General features: G+C 44.7%; 1 protein-coding gene across 1 annotated transcript in view; it reads left to right on the top strand.

The window, feature by feature from the left end:
- Positions 1-15,728, top strand: part of GNPAT (glyceronephosphate O-acyltransferase) — a 31,212-nt gene extending 15,484 nt beyond the window's left edge. The window contains exons 4-16 of the mRNA XM_082854526.1: positions 348-477; positions 3,538-3,665; positions 4,363-4,438; positions 4,690-4,841; positions 4,989-5,119; positions 6,583-6,806; positions 10,049-10,291; positions 11,717-11,796; positions 12,660-12,800; positions 13,077-13,176; positions 13,261-13,354; positions 13,820-13,881; positions 15,349-15,728. Coding sequence (XP_082710652.1) covers positions 348-477; positions 3,538-3,665; positions 4,363-4,438; positions 4,690-4,841; positions 4,989-5,119; positions 6,583-6,806; positions 10,049-10,291; positions 11,717-11,796; positions 12,660-12,800; positions 13,077-13,176; positions 13,261-13,354; positions 13,820-13,881; positions 15,349-15,392 — 1,605 coding nt within the window. The 3' untranslated portion in view covers positions 15,393-15,728. The remainder of the gene's footprint in view (positions 1-347; positions 478-3,537; positions 3,666-4,362; positions 4,439-4,689; positions 4,842-4,988; positions 5,120-6,582; positions 6,807-10,048; positions 10,292-11,716; positions 11,797-12,659; positions 12,801-13,076; positions 13,177-13,260; positions 13,355-13,819; positions 13,882-15,348) is intronic.

Genomic DNA, 15,728 nt, shown 5'->3' with positions numbered 1-15,728 from the left:
TAGAGGCATGACTATGTCACAAATGAGGAAGCTAAGGCTTAGGCCTTATGTACAAATACGTGGTATTAAACAGTGCATGTAAAATGCTTAATATGCTTCTCAACTAATACCTGTTAGTGATCATCACCATTATTATGATCCGTAAAATTTATTTTTGCTGTCCTTGCGTTATGGGAGATTATTTAACTAGAACCCTGAAATAAGTTTTGTGCACGTGGTCGGGAGACCGAAAAGCATTACTCGTATTCCCTCTGTGCATACGCACATTCTTCCGTTTTCTGATTTAAGATAGCGATTTTAATAATATGAAAGCTGAAATTATTCAAAGTGTAACATTTGTTTTAAAGCTACAGCGAGCCATCCAGGAGCATCCTGTTGTTCTGTTGCCCAGTCATCGAAGTTACATTGACTTTCTGATGCTGTCTTTTCTTTTATACAACTACGACTTGCCTGTGCCGGTCATAGCAGCAGGAATGGGTATGCATTGGTTTTTTCCCTTTTTTTAATTATAAAAATTAAGGCATTCACGGGAATGATTTTAACAGTGCCGAAGTTATTTGAAGAAAATGATGAGAATAGCTTCTCCCTTCTTTCATTTATTTATTTATTTATTTATTTTGGGCTGTGTTGGGTCTTGGTTGCTGCGCGCGGGCTCTCTCTAGTTGGGGTGAGTGGGGGCTGCTCTCTGTTGCGGTGCGCAGGCCTCTCATGGCGGTGGCTTCTCTTGTTGCAGGGAACAGGCTCTAGGCACGCGAGCTTCAGTAGTTGTGGCATACGGGCTCAGTAGTTGTGGCGCACGGGCTTAGCTGCTCCGTGGCACGTGGGATCTTCCCAGACCAGGGCTCCAACCCGTGTCCCCTGCATTGGCAGGTGGATTCCCAACCACTGTGCCACCAGGGAAGTCCCTCTCCCTTCTTTCTACAAGTCCCAGTGTTTAATAGGTTGGATTCTGTTCTCTGCACTGTGCTTTACTGTGCCTACCCAGACATCAGCAAGCATATATGCACATAGGGTTTTTGGTTCAGGTTGAAAAATGAGGTTATACGACCTGGATGTATTACCTGCTGTTGTTATTTTTATTTGGTAATATATCAGTGGCTATCTCTGTAGGTCAGTAAATAGATCTAAGTTCTTTTAGCATGTTTTTCAATTGTGGTAAAATGCACAAAACATAAAATTCACCATCTTCAGCAGTTTCAAGTGCACATTCAGTAGCATTAAGTTCACACTGTTGTACTGTCATCCATCCACAGAAGTCTTCACCTTGCAAAACTGAAATTCTGTCCCCATTAAACGCTTAACTCCTCATTCTGTTCTCCCTCCAGCCCCTGGCACCCAGCACTCTCCTTTCTATTTCTGTGAACCTGACGGCTCCAGATACCTCCTGTAAATGGAGTCAAACAGGATTTGTCCTTCTGTTGCTGGCTTGTTTCACTCAGCGTGATGTCCTCAGCCTCCATCCATATTGTAGTGTCTGTCGGAATTTTCCCTTTTTCAAGGCTGAATAATATTCCACTGTATGTATATACCATATTTTGTTGATGCATTGATCCATCCCTGGACACTTGGGTTGCTTCCACTTTTTGGCTCTTGTGATTAGTGCTGCAGTGAGCATAGGTGAACAAATACCTGTTTGAGTCTCTGCTTTCAATTCTTCGAGGTATACACCCAGAAGTAGAATTGCTGGGTTAGATGGTAATTTTATTTTTAATTTTTTGAGGAACTGCCATACTGTTTTCCACATGCAGTCACTGCACCATGTTACACTCCCACCAGCAGGGCACAAGGGTTCAGTTTCTCCACATCCTCTCCAACACTTGTTATTTTCTGTTTTTTTAGGTTTTTTGTTTTTCTGTTTTTAATAATAGCCATCCTAATGGGTGTGAAGTGGCAGCTCATCGTGCGCTTGATTTGCATTTCCCTGGTGATTAGTGATGTTGAGCATCTTTTCATGTGCTTGTTGGCCAATTCTATATCTCCTTTAGAGGAGTATTCAAGTCCTTTTGGTTGTTTGTTTTCTTTGTTGTTGAATTGAAGGAGTTCTTTATATGTTCTGGATATTAACCCCTTATCAGATATGTGATTTGTAAATATTGTCTCCCATTTCACTCTGTTGATTGTATCATTTGATGAGCAGAAGTTTTTAATTTTGGTATACAGTCGGCCCTCTGTATCCACGGGTTCCACATCCATGGATTCAACCAGCCATTGATCAAAAATATTCGGGAAAAAAAAAACTCCAGAAAGTTCCAAAAAGCAATACTTGAATTTGCCATTCACAGGAAACTATTTACATAGCAGTTACATTGCATTTACGACTGTTTACATAGCAATTGTATTAGGAATTATAAGTAATCTGGAGATGATTTAAAGTGTATGAGGATGTGCTAGGTGATATACAAATACTCTGCCCTTTTATATAAAGGACTTGAACATCCAGGTGTTTTGGTATCCATGGAGAGTCCTGGAACTAATGCCCCACAGACTCCCCCCAACCCCAGGGACAGCTGTAGTCCAGTTTATCTGTTGTTTCTTTTATCTTCTGTGCTTTTGGTGTCATATCCAAGAAATCATTGCCAAACCCAATGTCATGAAGTTTTTCCCCTATATTTTCTTCTAAGAGTTTTATTGTCTTGGGTCTTATATTTAGGTCCTTGATCCATTTTGAGTTAATCTTTGTATGTGGTGTGATTTTTTTTGGTAAGGTTCCAACTTCACGTCTAACATTGTTACTGCTATATAATATTCAGGAGTGTATATGTATCATAATGTGGTAGTTTTGCTGTTACAAACAAGCTTTCAATATATTTTCATATTAGTGCTTTTATTTCTGTAGGATTGATTCCAAAAAAGTAAGATTGCTAAGGCAAATAAATTGTTTATCATCTCCTTTATAAGCTAGCCAGGAAAGCTGGGGTTCAAGCCTACACCTTTGCTAATAGACACAGTAAACAGTAAAGTAGAAACTGCCAGGACCTTAAGCACTTTGAAAGCATTTCCATCTATATAGACACGTGAGGAAGTTATTTGAAAATTAGGGAAAAATGAAAACTGTTTTAAAACAGATGGTAGAACTCTTTCTCTCATTCTGGACTTGCTTTTCTTTTCTAATCTGTGCCACTAAAAGAAGAGTGGTATTTTCACCTGATGGTTAAAAAGGAAAGGTGAGAGCTAGTTTGGCCTGACTGTGCAGAGCAGGGAGGATATATGTTGATCTGTCACTGAGGTCAGCAGCACTGCTGACTAAGGAAGTTGGCATGATGGCATAGTTGAGGCTGTCCCATTGCCTGCTGCTGCCCCACCTCTAGCTGGTCTGGTTGTAAATGCAGAGGTGCGTGGGGAGTGGGGTGCACAAGGTAACCTCCCAGCCAGCACCTGCCGACAGAGTCCCTTCTTTCCTTAATTCCATTAGATGCTTCTTCTTAAGATTAGGGGTGTCTTACATACATGAAATCTATCTTAATAGAATCTGAGTTGAGATATTCATAGAAAGCTTCAAGGTCTGCAAATCAACATTAACCGTTGTTTCTTTCGTAGACTTCCTAGGAATGAAGATGGTTGGTGAGCTGCTGCGAATGTCGGGGGCGTTCTTCATGCGGCGGACCTTCGGTGGCGATCAGCTCTACTGGGCGGTGTTCTCTGAATATGTGAAAACTATGTTACGGGTAATGCAAATAATAACCGACTACTTGCAAGCTGTGTTTTCTTTTCACTGAAGTTTGGTCTAAGATCTTACTTAAATTCGTGACTTTTTCTTCTTTTTTGTTTTTTCTTTTGTTGCAATAGAGACTTTTAATATAAATTTATTTAGTTAGTTATTTTTGGCTGCGTTGGGTTTTCGTTGCTGCGCATGGGCCTTCTTGTTAGTTGCGGCGAGCGGGGGCTGCTCTTCGTTGCGGTGCGCGGGCTTCTCGTTGCAGTGGCTTCTCTCATCGCAGAGCACGGGCTGTAGGCGTGCGGGCTTCAGTAGTTGTGGCTCACGGGCTGTAGAGCGCAGGCTCAGTAGTTACAGCACACGGGCTTAGTTGCTGCACGGCATGTGGGATCTTCCCGGACCAGGGCTCGAACCTGTGTCCCCTGCATTGGCAGGCGGATTCTTATCCACTGCGCCACCAGGGAGGCCCTAAATTCGTAACTTCTGAATGGACTGCTTAGCTGGTTTTTCCCCCTCGAGGAATGTGCATAACCTCCGCAATCTGTTTCCTCTGTGTGACTCTCTTGGCTAAGTTTCACTGTGAGCAGCGTTTGCTCGGAGGGCTGGGGAGGGAACTCAGGAAAAGGAATCAAAAGAAGCATGTATCACTTTGAGAGTAGGCAATGGGTTTTGTGTTTGTTTTGTTGGTTTGTGTTTTCTCTTTACAGAATGGTTATGCTCCTGTTGAATTTTTCCTCGAGGGGACGAGAAGCCGCTCCGCCAAGACACTGACTCCAAAATTTGGTAGGTTCCTTACAGACTGAGGGAAAACACAAGCCCAGCGGCTCCAGGCGTGGTGTCATCGCAGCTGCTGAATAGAACTTGACACTTGTTTTGCAAGATGTTCTTTACTTCATAAGTGTAACTGTTTCTTTAAGTTCAACTGTTTATATTTATGGGCTTGGTATATAATGTATACTTTTAGTATCTTCCTGCGGCCTTGTTTGCTTTCCTTTTCAGTATGTTTGAACAATCATTTCTCCGTACGTTTACAGGTCTTCTGAATATTGTGATGGAACCGTTTTTTAAAAGAGAAGTTTTTGATACCTACCTTGTTCCAATCAGCATCAGTTACGATAGGATATTGGAAGAAACTCTGTATGCTTATGAGCTCCTAGGGGTTCCTAAGCCGAAAGAATCTACAACTGTACGTAAAGGATAGCCAAGCTTGATCGTACTGGAATTTAAAGAAATTAAATTTCTTTAAATTTGTATTTATTTATGATGTACTTTATACACCAACTGATTTCTGAATGTATTCCTGTTTTCTTTTCCCCTGTTGTGATACTCTCAGGGATTGTTGAAAGCCAGGAGGATTCTCTCTGAAAAGTTTGGAAACATTCATGTGTACTTCGGAGACCCTGTGTCACTTCGATCTCTGGCAGCTGGGAGGATGGGTCGGAGCCCATATAACTTGGTTCCAAGGTGCAAGGCCTGTGTTTTCATAACTGACATAGAAACAAGGATGAATATCTGAAAGTGTAAACTGTGATTCTTGAGTTGACCACTTCTAGCACTGAAACTTGGTTATCTGAGATCACACCCCGGAGAAGCAGAAAGCTTCAATTAATATGTTCGCTGGACACTTAACTGCAGGATATATACATTAAACATGCAAAGCCAGACAGTGCCCAAACAAACAAAACAAAACACAAAACCCATTGCCTGCTCTCAAAGTGATACATGCTTCTTTTGATTCCTTCTCCCCAGGCTCCCTCCCTAGTACCCTACTGACTTAAAAGTGTGAAGAAATAAGCCGTTGTTAACAAGTGCATGTGTGGGAATTGCTGAGCACTATTGGTAGGCCAGCCAAAGTATCTACCAAGTATTGTTTTTGATCCTAGAAAGGGCTGTTTAATAATAACGAATGGGAGTGAGTGCCTGTTCTCAAGAAGGTTATGGTTTTGTGGCAAGGAAGTGTGTTAGCGTCTTTCAGCGTGCAGGTACAGATACACATGTGGGTTTTCTTAATGTAGAGAAACACACCCGCAGGAGTAAAGGAGACGAATCGCCTGCCCAGCCGGGCTTCCGTGACCGCAGCATCATTCATAGTTTATCTGTAGCGCCAGTGGTCCCACGGCAGCTGGCAGCCTCGCTCGCAGCTTCATCAGCTGTCAGAGGCAGATGTTAGCTTTCTGCAGCCACAAGCTTTCACTTGGTCCATCTCAAGTTGGCCAGTTGTATCCATTACCAGGGAGTCCTCATTGGCTACAGCTTTCACGCTAAGCCACCTTATGTGCCTGCTGTTAGGTCCTGTGCATATATCCTTGCTCCAGCCAGCTCTGGGTAGGTTCTGGATATCATCTGACTCAACGCTGGGTGATTCACGCATGAGGACTCTGTCAGGCAAGGACCGAGACAGTGCCTAGCAGGTGCCCTGAAGCTTCTCAGAAGGGCGGTGTAGCAGTCAGGCCAGCGGTACAGCCTGTCGGTACAGGCATGAGCAGTTGCCAGGCATATCATATCATATCACCTGTTAGGCGTGTTCTACAAGAGCCGTGTTCAAAGTCCTGTGGATTCTCAGGAGACAGAGCAGTTCAGTCTGCGGGAGGAGGCATCAGTTTTCACAGAAGAAGTGATGTAGCCCACTGACAAAGCAGCAGCAAGTGTTTTTTGTCTGTTTGCTTTGGCCTGGAACCAGGGGTAATAAAACCAACCCTCTTGCCTTGAGTATTTTTAATCACCTCTCAAGAGCATAGCCCAGAGACGAATGGACAGATCCCACTCTAGTAAAGTGAAAGTATATTTTTGCAGCGTGACCTGAGAGAGTTCAGTTGGCAGAAGGTATGAGAAACCTTCTAAAGGGTGTGTCTTCTCGCATTCCCTTCTCCACTCACATTGTCTAAGTAGCAGAACTGTAATTGGTTGTTCTGTATTCTTCCTTTTAGATATATTCCTCAGAAACAGTCGGAGGACATGCATGCCTTTGTCACTGAAGTTGCCTACAAAATGCAACTCCTGCAAATTCAAAACCTGGTTCTGAGCCCGTGGCCACTAATAGTTGCTGTTCTGCTTCAGAACCGGCCATCCATGGACTTTGATGCCCTATTGGAAAAGACTTTATGGCTGAAAGGCTTAGCCCAGGCCTTCGGGGGGTTTCTCACTTGGCCTGGTATGTATGTGGGACATCTGTGGTGATAATGCTTGCTTTTTTTATTTCTTAATTTGGAAAAGTTGTAGCCTAGACGTGAAAAAAAAATCCATGTAGGACTTTAAGCAAAGCATTGCTCAGAGAAAGCAAGCCTAATCTGTTTTTATCACTCTAGGACATTGAACGTAGCATGTCAATTATTTGAGAAGAATTGTTTACACGTCATTTCTCCCTAAGGAGGCTCTGAGTAGACAGAGGACCAGAACACCCTCCCTTGCTTCCTAGCAGAGTGGAGGATAAATAATGACTCTCTGTGCTCCACATATTCTTCCCTCTACACCCACCTCTTTCTTTTTCTTCTTTTAAATTTTTTTTTTAATTTTTATTTATTTATTTTTGGCTGCGTTGGGTCTTCGTTGCTGCACGTGGGCTTTCTCTAGTTGCGGCAAGCAGAGGCTACCCTTCGTTGTGCGCGGGCTTCTCGTTCTGGTGGCTTCTCTTGTTGTGGAGCACGGGCTCTAAACTCGTGGGCTTTAGAGTGCAGGCTCAGTAGTTGTGGCGCACGGGCTTAGTCACTCCGCGGCGTGTGGGATCTTCCCGGACCAGGGCTCAAACCTGTGTCCCCTGCATTGGCAGGTGGATTCTCAACCACTGTGCCACCAGGGAAGCCCCTACACCCACCTCTTTCTACCACATTATATTTGCAACCCATTTGCCTCACTGGATTGTAAGGATTAAAGGGCTGGTCTTGGAGAACTGTATACAATTCTCTGATAATAACAACTTTGTAGAAACCTCATTGGAGTTATGAAGACTGTGCCGGGAGTTTGGGATGTATATGACAATAGTTAGCTTAAGTTGTTTTCAATCTCTGCTTTAAAATTGTAGAGACTGCAATTGGAAATGCAAGGAAATGCTTTTTAAGACCGGATAATTATTTATAGTCAAGTATTTACTGTCCACTCATTAAACCCATACTGAGTACCTAGTGGGTGCTGGGAACTCCCAGGGGTACAAAGATGAACTCGATGCAACCCTTGTTCTGGAGGTTCTGCTGGTGTGTAGAAGACAGGGTGGTAGTAATGTGTAAACTAGTAGAGAGGGCTCAGTGACATAAAGACAAAGAGCTACGGACAGATTGCTGGGGCTTCCTGAGACTGCTGCGTAGGAAAGGGCCCACGCGCGGGGAAGAGTTCATAGGAGCTACCTGAGCCCATCTTGGTGGGACGGCAGGAGCTCTTCAGGAGGACAGAGGGAGAGGAGCGGTGTTAATGTAAGGATCAGGAAACACGCGATGGCGGGTGTGACAGCCCTGGGCATCCCTTGAGCTGCTGGCGGTTGGTAGCATTAGAACATTGGCTCTGGGAAGGGAGTGATGGAGGCGGAGATGTGGACAGAGGCTGGATCATAGAGGCCCGCTGCCTGGGGATCTAGACTGGAGTCTGTAGGTCACAGGACGCAGACGTGGGTTTTAGGCAGCGAAGTGTGAGGGATTGGCCTTTAGCAAGCAGCCCGGTGTCAGGTTTTTTGTTTTTTTTATAGGGTGGTATGTTTTTGTTCTTTTATTTTGGCTGCACTGAGTCTTAGTTGCGGCATGCAGGGTCTTAGTTGCAGCTCCTGTGCTCGGTAGTTGTGGTGCACGGGCTTAGTTGCCCCGTGGCATGCGGGATCTGGTTCCCCGACCGGGAATCGGACCCAGGGCCCCTGCATTGGGAGCATGGAGTTTTACCCACTGGACCCCCAGGGAAGCCCCCTGATGTCAGTTTTAAAGATGGACCACAGTGGGGAGAAACCGGAGGCAGGGAGACAATTGAGCAGGTTGCCGTGCGTAGATAAGAACTCAGGAAGCCGAGCCAGGCAGCGGCAGAGGGCGGTGTGGCTGAGAGAGGCTGGGAGGAATTGCCAACAGGAGTGCCGGCCAGTTGAGTGTTGGTCACCGGGAGGGAAGTAAAGATGAGTCCAAATCCCAGTATTGTTAACGGTCTGATGGGAAGCAAAGGACATGTGGACTGCAATACAAGGCAGAAAGTCGTGAAAGACGAATGTTCGGCCCAGAAACATGTGAAAGCAGAGGCACCTGTCTTTCTAAGGTGTTGGTTTTTCAAGAGGGGATAAATATGTGGCCAGTTCACAGCGAAAAGTACCTGTGCAGCTGCCACGACAACTCCAGTTGTTACAAAGTGAGAGCTGCTTGGTATCCAAGTACCAGAAGTCATGTAGTTATCAAACACTATTCCTAATCTAGAACATGGTATGTATATTCGGTTCCTTTTTGCTTTTTTACCCAGATTATCCCATATATTCTTAAGCATTCTGTCTAGGCCTTTTTATGATATACATATCATTATATTGTACATGTCAGATGAATCATCTTGTATTATATGTATGATGTCATGTGCTGCACCCTTACCTCGAGCAAGCTGAGACAAGGCAGGTTAGCCCAGAGCGGATGTGATGAGTCCGAAAGGAGAACCGCAGCTCCCCCTTGTCCCTTCCATGACACACGAGCAGCGCCCCTGCCCGGCACACCTGTCAGCCAGCTCTTTGGCTCGGGTGAGCAATAAAGGTATCCCCCGTATCAAGAGTGCTGTTAAATGTCGCCGTGTCTTTACTAGACTTGTCATTCTAACTCCTTGGCTATCTCTAGGCCAGTGTAGTGTCAGGTGATGACTTACCGGGAACTGTTATGAGCCTGCCTCTTCAGTTATCTTTGATGTAGGAAAACCAGAAAAATCTCCTCAGCGTCCCTCTGTGCTCAGAGAGACCTGAAGCTAGAAGAGTGCCTCTCTGGGCTGCCCTCGGGTTTACCTGCAAAGTTGTAAAGCGATATCCTTGCCGTCTCGGAATTGGTCTAAGCGAGGTGTGTGTGTGAAGCATGTCTTCTTGTCTTAGTATTTTTAAATTCCCATATATGTGATTTTCTTGTCCTGTAACTTGCAATTACAAAACCTTGGTTCCTGAGGAAGTGTTGGTTTTCAGAGTGGGAAGTGATGTGCATTTCAGAATGGCTGACAGATTGGGGGTAGATAAGAAAGCATGTTACATGTCCTCAGAGAGAGCTGATTGATGAAAGAGTGCTTTTAAAATATCCTTCACATATGGTATCATTAGCCCAATTGGTGGAGCCTAAAACCCGTACCTGGCACTTGAAAATAAACGTGTCGGGTCACTAGCGTTGATTCGTACTGAGCCTAAGACTCCCAGCAGTAACCATCCCATTTCTGTGCCATTTGCCTGAATGAATTGTCTGTGTGTGCGTGTAGATAATGAACTTGCTGAAGAAGTGGTCCAGTCCAGCCTTCTTCTGCATTCCAACATCGTCAGCCTCGTCAAAGACCGGGTGACTCTGAAAGTGGACTCTGGAGGCCCAGAAGTGGTCGATGGGCTTGTCTTCCAGCACGTCACTCTGCTCGTGTGCTCGGCTTACAGGAACCAGCTGCTCAACGTTTTTGTCCGTCCTTCCTTAGTAGCTGTGGCATTGCAGATGACGCCTGGGTTCAGGAAAGGTAACCTTCGGGAAGGTGGTCTTGAGTTTTGGAAGAGACCTGGCCGTTGAGTTCCATATAGAGAGCAACGTTTGAAGCCTTCTGTTACGATGCTCTGCCACATGCCTGCAGCCCACACACCAGCAAGGGATGGGACCTCTTCTCAGAGCTCATTAGGTTTTTTTTCCCCTACATACCTGGCCATAGAATTTGGGAATTGCAAGGGACCTAAGAAATCATCTCATCTCAACCTCTCCTTTTATAAATAAGGAAAGTGAGGCCAGAGATTCCTGATCCCTTAAGGATCTGGGACTAGAGCACAGCTCCCCACTTGCTGGTCTGATGCTCTTTTTCTGACGTCACTTCCCGCATCTGACAGAAGCAGACAGGGCGGGTAAACGGTCCAGCGGTGTGTGAGTGCTCAGCACACGGTAGCATTCTGGTCACACCGAGGAGTGTAATAATGAGTAGAACTTTTTTTCACAGAAACCTGTAGTCAAGGCCAGGGGTTTTCTCCCCGGGCTGCACCTTAGAATTTTTGGAGGCTGAGTCCCATCCCCAAAGGTTTCTGATGCAACTGGCGGGGGTGTGGGCCAGAAATCGATGTTTTTGTTTTTGGCTTTTCAAAGCTCTGTAGATAATTATAAGGAAAAGCCAGAGTAGAGAAACACTGAGCTCAGCCACAGACCTTTAGCCTTGGAAGGAACCTCAGAGGTCTGGCGTTCATGCCCTCATTTTGTGAATGAGGAAACTGGGTCCCAGAGACGTCAGACAGCTTAGTTCAGGACACAGAAAACTCAAAGCTTGATCTTAGTTCTGTCTGAGGCTTCTTACGTTGGGATTTGTCCACAACTGTGGGGCACATACGTGGTCTTCTAGAGTGTTTCAGTGTGAACACCCTGAAATTGGAGGCAACCATTTGTGTCCATATGGATGTATATTTTTCTAATGAGAAAATTCACGTCAGAAAGCTGGTCTATAGCCGACGGTCAGGGCAGACCTACACGCCCGAGGGATAAGACAGTAGTCTCTATGATTGTGTGCCAGTGTGTCCTAGCGCTAAAGGTACAGTAGAGACATCAGCAGATATGAGTGTGGAAGGGAATGAAGGAAGCCATTCCTTTCCTTCTCTGCTAGGGAACCACGTACAGGGGAAATGAAGTGCCCTGGCTTCTGCGGAATGTGGCCTCTCGCTCGTTACCAGACTGACTGGTTAGAGACCTGGTTGTAATTCAGTCTCAACCATTGAAACTATGCTAGCCTGTAGTTTCTCTGTAGGTAAAATTTGGATTGGTTATAGCTTCCTTTGGGGGCCTTAATTCTTGTCCCTGGTATATGAATAATATGCCTTTAAAATACTGCATTTTGGAGTATCATGGACTTCTTGGTACTCCCTGAATGTTTAAAGAGCAGAGTTGTAATTTTATGTAATGAATTTATTTCCAGAGGATGTCTACAGTTGCTTTCGCTTCCTATGCAATGTTTTTTCAGATGAGTTCATCTTTCTTCCAGGAAATGCGCTAAAGGTAAATCCTTCCTGCCAAAGAGCAGGTGTGTTTGCGGAGTGAGTTCTGGAAACGTTAGGCTTAGATTCACGGGGGTGTCTTCCCTGCCTTCAAGGCTACGTGCAGCAGAACAAAAGAGAAACATGGACACTCACAGTTCAGCAAACTCTGTTTTAATTCTTGGTCAGGTTTAATCAATAATTTAGGGATTATTTGGTGAGAGGAACCAAATCTTTGAACCATTAGCGCAGCCACTGTAAATAAACCAACTCTATTTTGTTAGAAAATTTAGCAACCAGCACACATTTTCCAGCACCACTTGTTAGGATGAGTAGGGCCTTTTGCTTTGCGATTAGAGAACAGTGGTCCTGCCTGGTGGTGTAGACAGCAAGTGAAGGATCGGGCTCCCAGAGCTGGACTTCTGGCTTGCTGGGCTGGGGGCAGTGCCAGCATTGACAGGTGGGTTAAGCGTCTGTCCGTTAGGCTGAGGGCCACAGGTTTTATTCAGTAGGAAATGAGGGCAGCCGTTCTCAGCATACCATGATTCTCAGTACTTTTTGGACTTGCTACATGCACTTCTATTCAAGAGCAGGGAGTATGGCTCGTCAGTGCAAAGCGAAGGAGAATCTGTGGCCCAGGTGATGATCTCTGAGGCTCATCAGGTTTTTGGTGTTCGCTGTATTTGAGGTTCAGCACTGTGAGTGTTGGAACACTGCTGCTCTCCTCCTGTCTGACAGCCACAGCAGTCCGGGAAGGCTTGCAGAATTAGCTGGTATTTCCCTTGTTCTGCGGGCACAGGGCTGCACATGCCGAGCCCAGCAGTGGATCGTTGACCTCAGTTATAAATTAGAGGGTGCGTTCTGTCTTCTCCCCTCCCCTTGCAGGACTTTGAAGAAGGCTGTTACCTGCTTTGTAAAAGTGAGGCCACACAGGTGACGACAAGGGACATCCTAGTTACAGAAAAAGGAAATACTGTGCTAGAGTTTTTAATAGGACTCTTTAAACCTTTTGTGGAATCTTACCAGGTGTGTAAATCTTTCGCAAGTTCTCCTTCATCCTCCCATAGCAAATATAACTAAGACTTTCCTACCCTGTACTTGTTTCTGGTCTGAAGAGCAAGTGTCTTCCCCAGGTGAAAGGTAGAACTTTTTTTGGTGGGGATCAGGGGGAGGTCTTAATTCTGCTCTAATATAAGGTATCGTTCTGTCAAGAGCGGCAGGTGTAAAGTTATTTACTCTTCTCCGGTATTTGGCTGCTCTGTTTCACTTTCTGTTCCTCTCATCCTCCCTCTTAAAAATCAGATAATTTGCAAATACCTCTTGAACGAAGAAGAAGGCCACTTCACTGAGAAACAGTACTTGGTGAACGTTAGAAAATTCACAGGTCAGCTTCTCCATCAAGGTGAGTCACACCTCTGTGGGTGGTAACTTCTGTTAGTTGAGCACAGAAAGGAAGCCACTAACTCTCCCTTTCCCTCTCTTTTAGGTGCCTCACAGTGTTACGATGTATTATCCTCCGATGTACAAAGAAACGCCTTAGCAGCTTTTGTGAGGCTCGGTGTGGTGGAGAAGAAGAAGGTGTAAGTAACTGTGCATGGTGCCCAGGGTGAGCTCGGGCAGCGACAGCTCAGAGCAGTTGGGCACCAAGTCGAGAGAGAGATGTGGGAACGCAGGATCTAGGAGACATCACATCATGCTTCACTTATCCATGTCCTGGTTAGCTAAGTCACTCTGAGTTACCATGCGAATTTTATTGTGGGTGTGAATAAAAACCACATTGAAGCAAAGAAAGAAAGTGCTTTAGGCCAGCATTTTAGCTTCGACCTAATACGGAAATTTATAGGTTAATTATAAGAAAAATTGGGGGGCGGGGCATGGTGTGTGTGTGTGTGTGTGTATTCTTACATATATATACACACAACTTTCAACTATTTCAAACGAGCCCTGAGGAAGACTGTTTAAAAGTAGTCTTACTATATAAATGATGAACGTTGTCTTTTCCTCCTGGTTTATGCAGTAAGAAAGCTTGTTACTTTTTCTCCTAGAAATAATGATTATATATTTACTGTGAATGAACCTGCCACAACAAAGTTAGAAGAAACGCTTGGTAAGTGCTGTTTAATAAAAATATGATGGGTTTGCACATTGCACTTATCAACATATAGTAAAACAAGAAAGGATGGCACTAAATGCTTTATCAAAATGAACAGCAGGAGAGTTTTAGTATACGCAGAGAACTATTTCTGTCATCTAGAATTTTCTCAAGGAAACTAAGGAGAAAACTAGCAGAGAAGACCCAGCAGGCATAAAATAGGCGGTCTTATACAACATAGAAATGATCAGCTCCTGACATAACTCATCAGGGTCCACGATCTAGACCTTTCCATCTAGTCCTAGGGAGCATCAAGAAAATGCCTCTCGTTTTGGTCCTCGGATTCACTTGCTCCCTCTCCACCCTCAGATCTCTTCTTTCCCGTGTGAGGGTCGGGATCAATGTCCACATCATATATAGACTCTGAACTTGAAACTGGGGGCTGATAGCACATCCTTAGGAGAGTAATCCAATCCAGACTCTTCTGCACATCCTATCAGCTTATAAAGAAATAGTCCAGTCCCAAAAGGCGAGGCCATTTGTTTATGGTATACAGTAAGAGTCAAGACTTTTGATATAAACAGATTTTCAAGGTCAGAAGAGGTAGAGAACACTTCTCATAGGAATGATGGGGTGACTTTAGAAGGGGAGGGTGTTAGCTTTTGAAAAAAATAATTGCTGATTATATTGAAAAAGCACTAGCTCACTGAGTGGATATTCTTACAAGTAGTATTTTTGTACCTAATCGTAACTCAGTACACTTGTCAAACCTGTATAGAAGAGCTATAGATAGATGTCTGCTGGGATTAGAGGAAAACCAGGGCAGGCGTATGCTTAAAGGAGAGTCATTGAAGAAAAAAGTATAGAGGGCAAAGGTATGGTTGACAGAGAGAGGGAAGGTGAAAATGCTAATTTCTTGTTGAAGAAAATACGTAGGTTGAAATCCCAGTCTTTTCTTGTTTTTGGCCTTGCTGCGACTTGCAAGATCTTAGCTCCTTGACCAGGGAATGAACCTGGGCCCTCGGCAGTGAAAGCGCAGAGTCCTAACCACTGGACCTCCAGGGAATTTCCCCCCAGTCTTCTTCTATTTATAGTATGTCTGAACTTTCAGAATACGTGACCTTGGAACTCGATTTTGAATTTGGTGAGAGGGGCATAAACTAAAACAAACCCCGAAGCCCTCGTCGTGAGGACGACGGGATTGAGTTCTTCCTCTCAGAAGGCAGATACGTGAGTGTGAACGTACTAGACCACGCTAGACGTGAAGTTCAGGAAACATGGCTGTGGGGCTGGCCATGCCCATCGCCTCTGCGACACCTCTGCTTCTCCAGCGAAGGGCGCTGCTGTCTCCATTGGTGCTTGTCAGTCTGTAAAACTCTGCACAAGTGTCATGTGTTTCTCTTTTGCCAGTGCCTAAACAGTTGTACAAGGAAGGGCAAACTCAATATCATTTCATGAGCTGTCTGTGTCTTTCTCCCTTAGGTGGTAAGACACCAGTAGGAAAACCGGCAACTGCAAAGCTTTAATGATTGCCAAACGGTTACGGAAAAATTGGTCATATAACTACTGTCATCCAAGGACTCGTATTACAACAAAGAAGGAAGCAAAGAAAGAGACCATCTTCTCGTCCTTCATAAGGTGTCAAGAACGGCGGGCTTAGTAGAGAGGAAGAGTGACCAATTTAAGCAATCCGTGAAATCTCCACGTTGGTTAAAAAGGCATTTGTGTCCAACTCCGTGTGTGTTTTAAAATAAAACAGGCTTTCGGAAACATGTTTGGAAAAACAAAGCCCAGCTCCTATTTCACTAATACTTTTTAACTTACTACATGTATTAAACTGTTACGTTGACTTCTGAATTAAA

The sequence above is a fragment of the Leucopleurus acutus genome (assembly GCF_964270905.1).
Source record: "Leucopleurus acutus genome assembly, chromosome: 14".
Taxonomy (NCBI): domain Eukaryota; kingdom Metazoa; phylum Chordata; class Mammalia; order Artiodactyla; family Delphinidae; genus Leucopleurus; species Leucopleurus acutus.
Note: the sequence above shows the minus strand (reverse complement) of the source record. Positions and strands in the feature narration are given on the sequence as shown.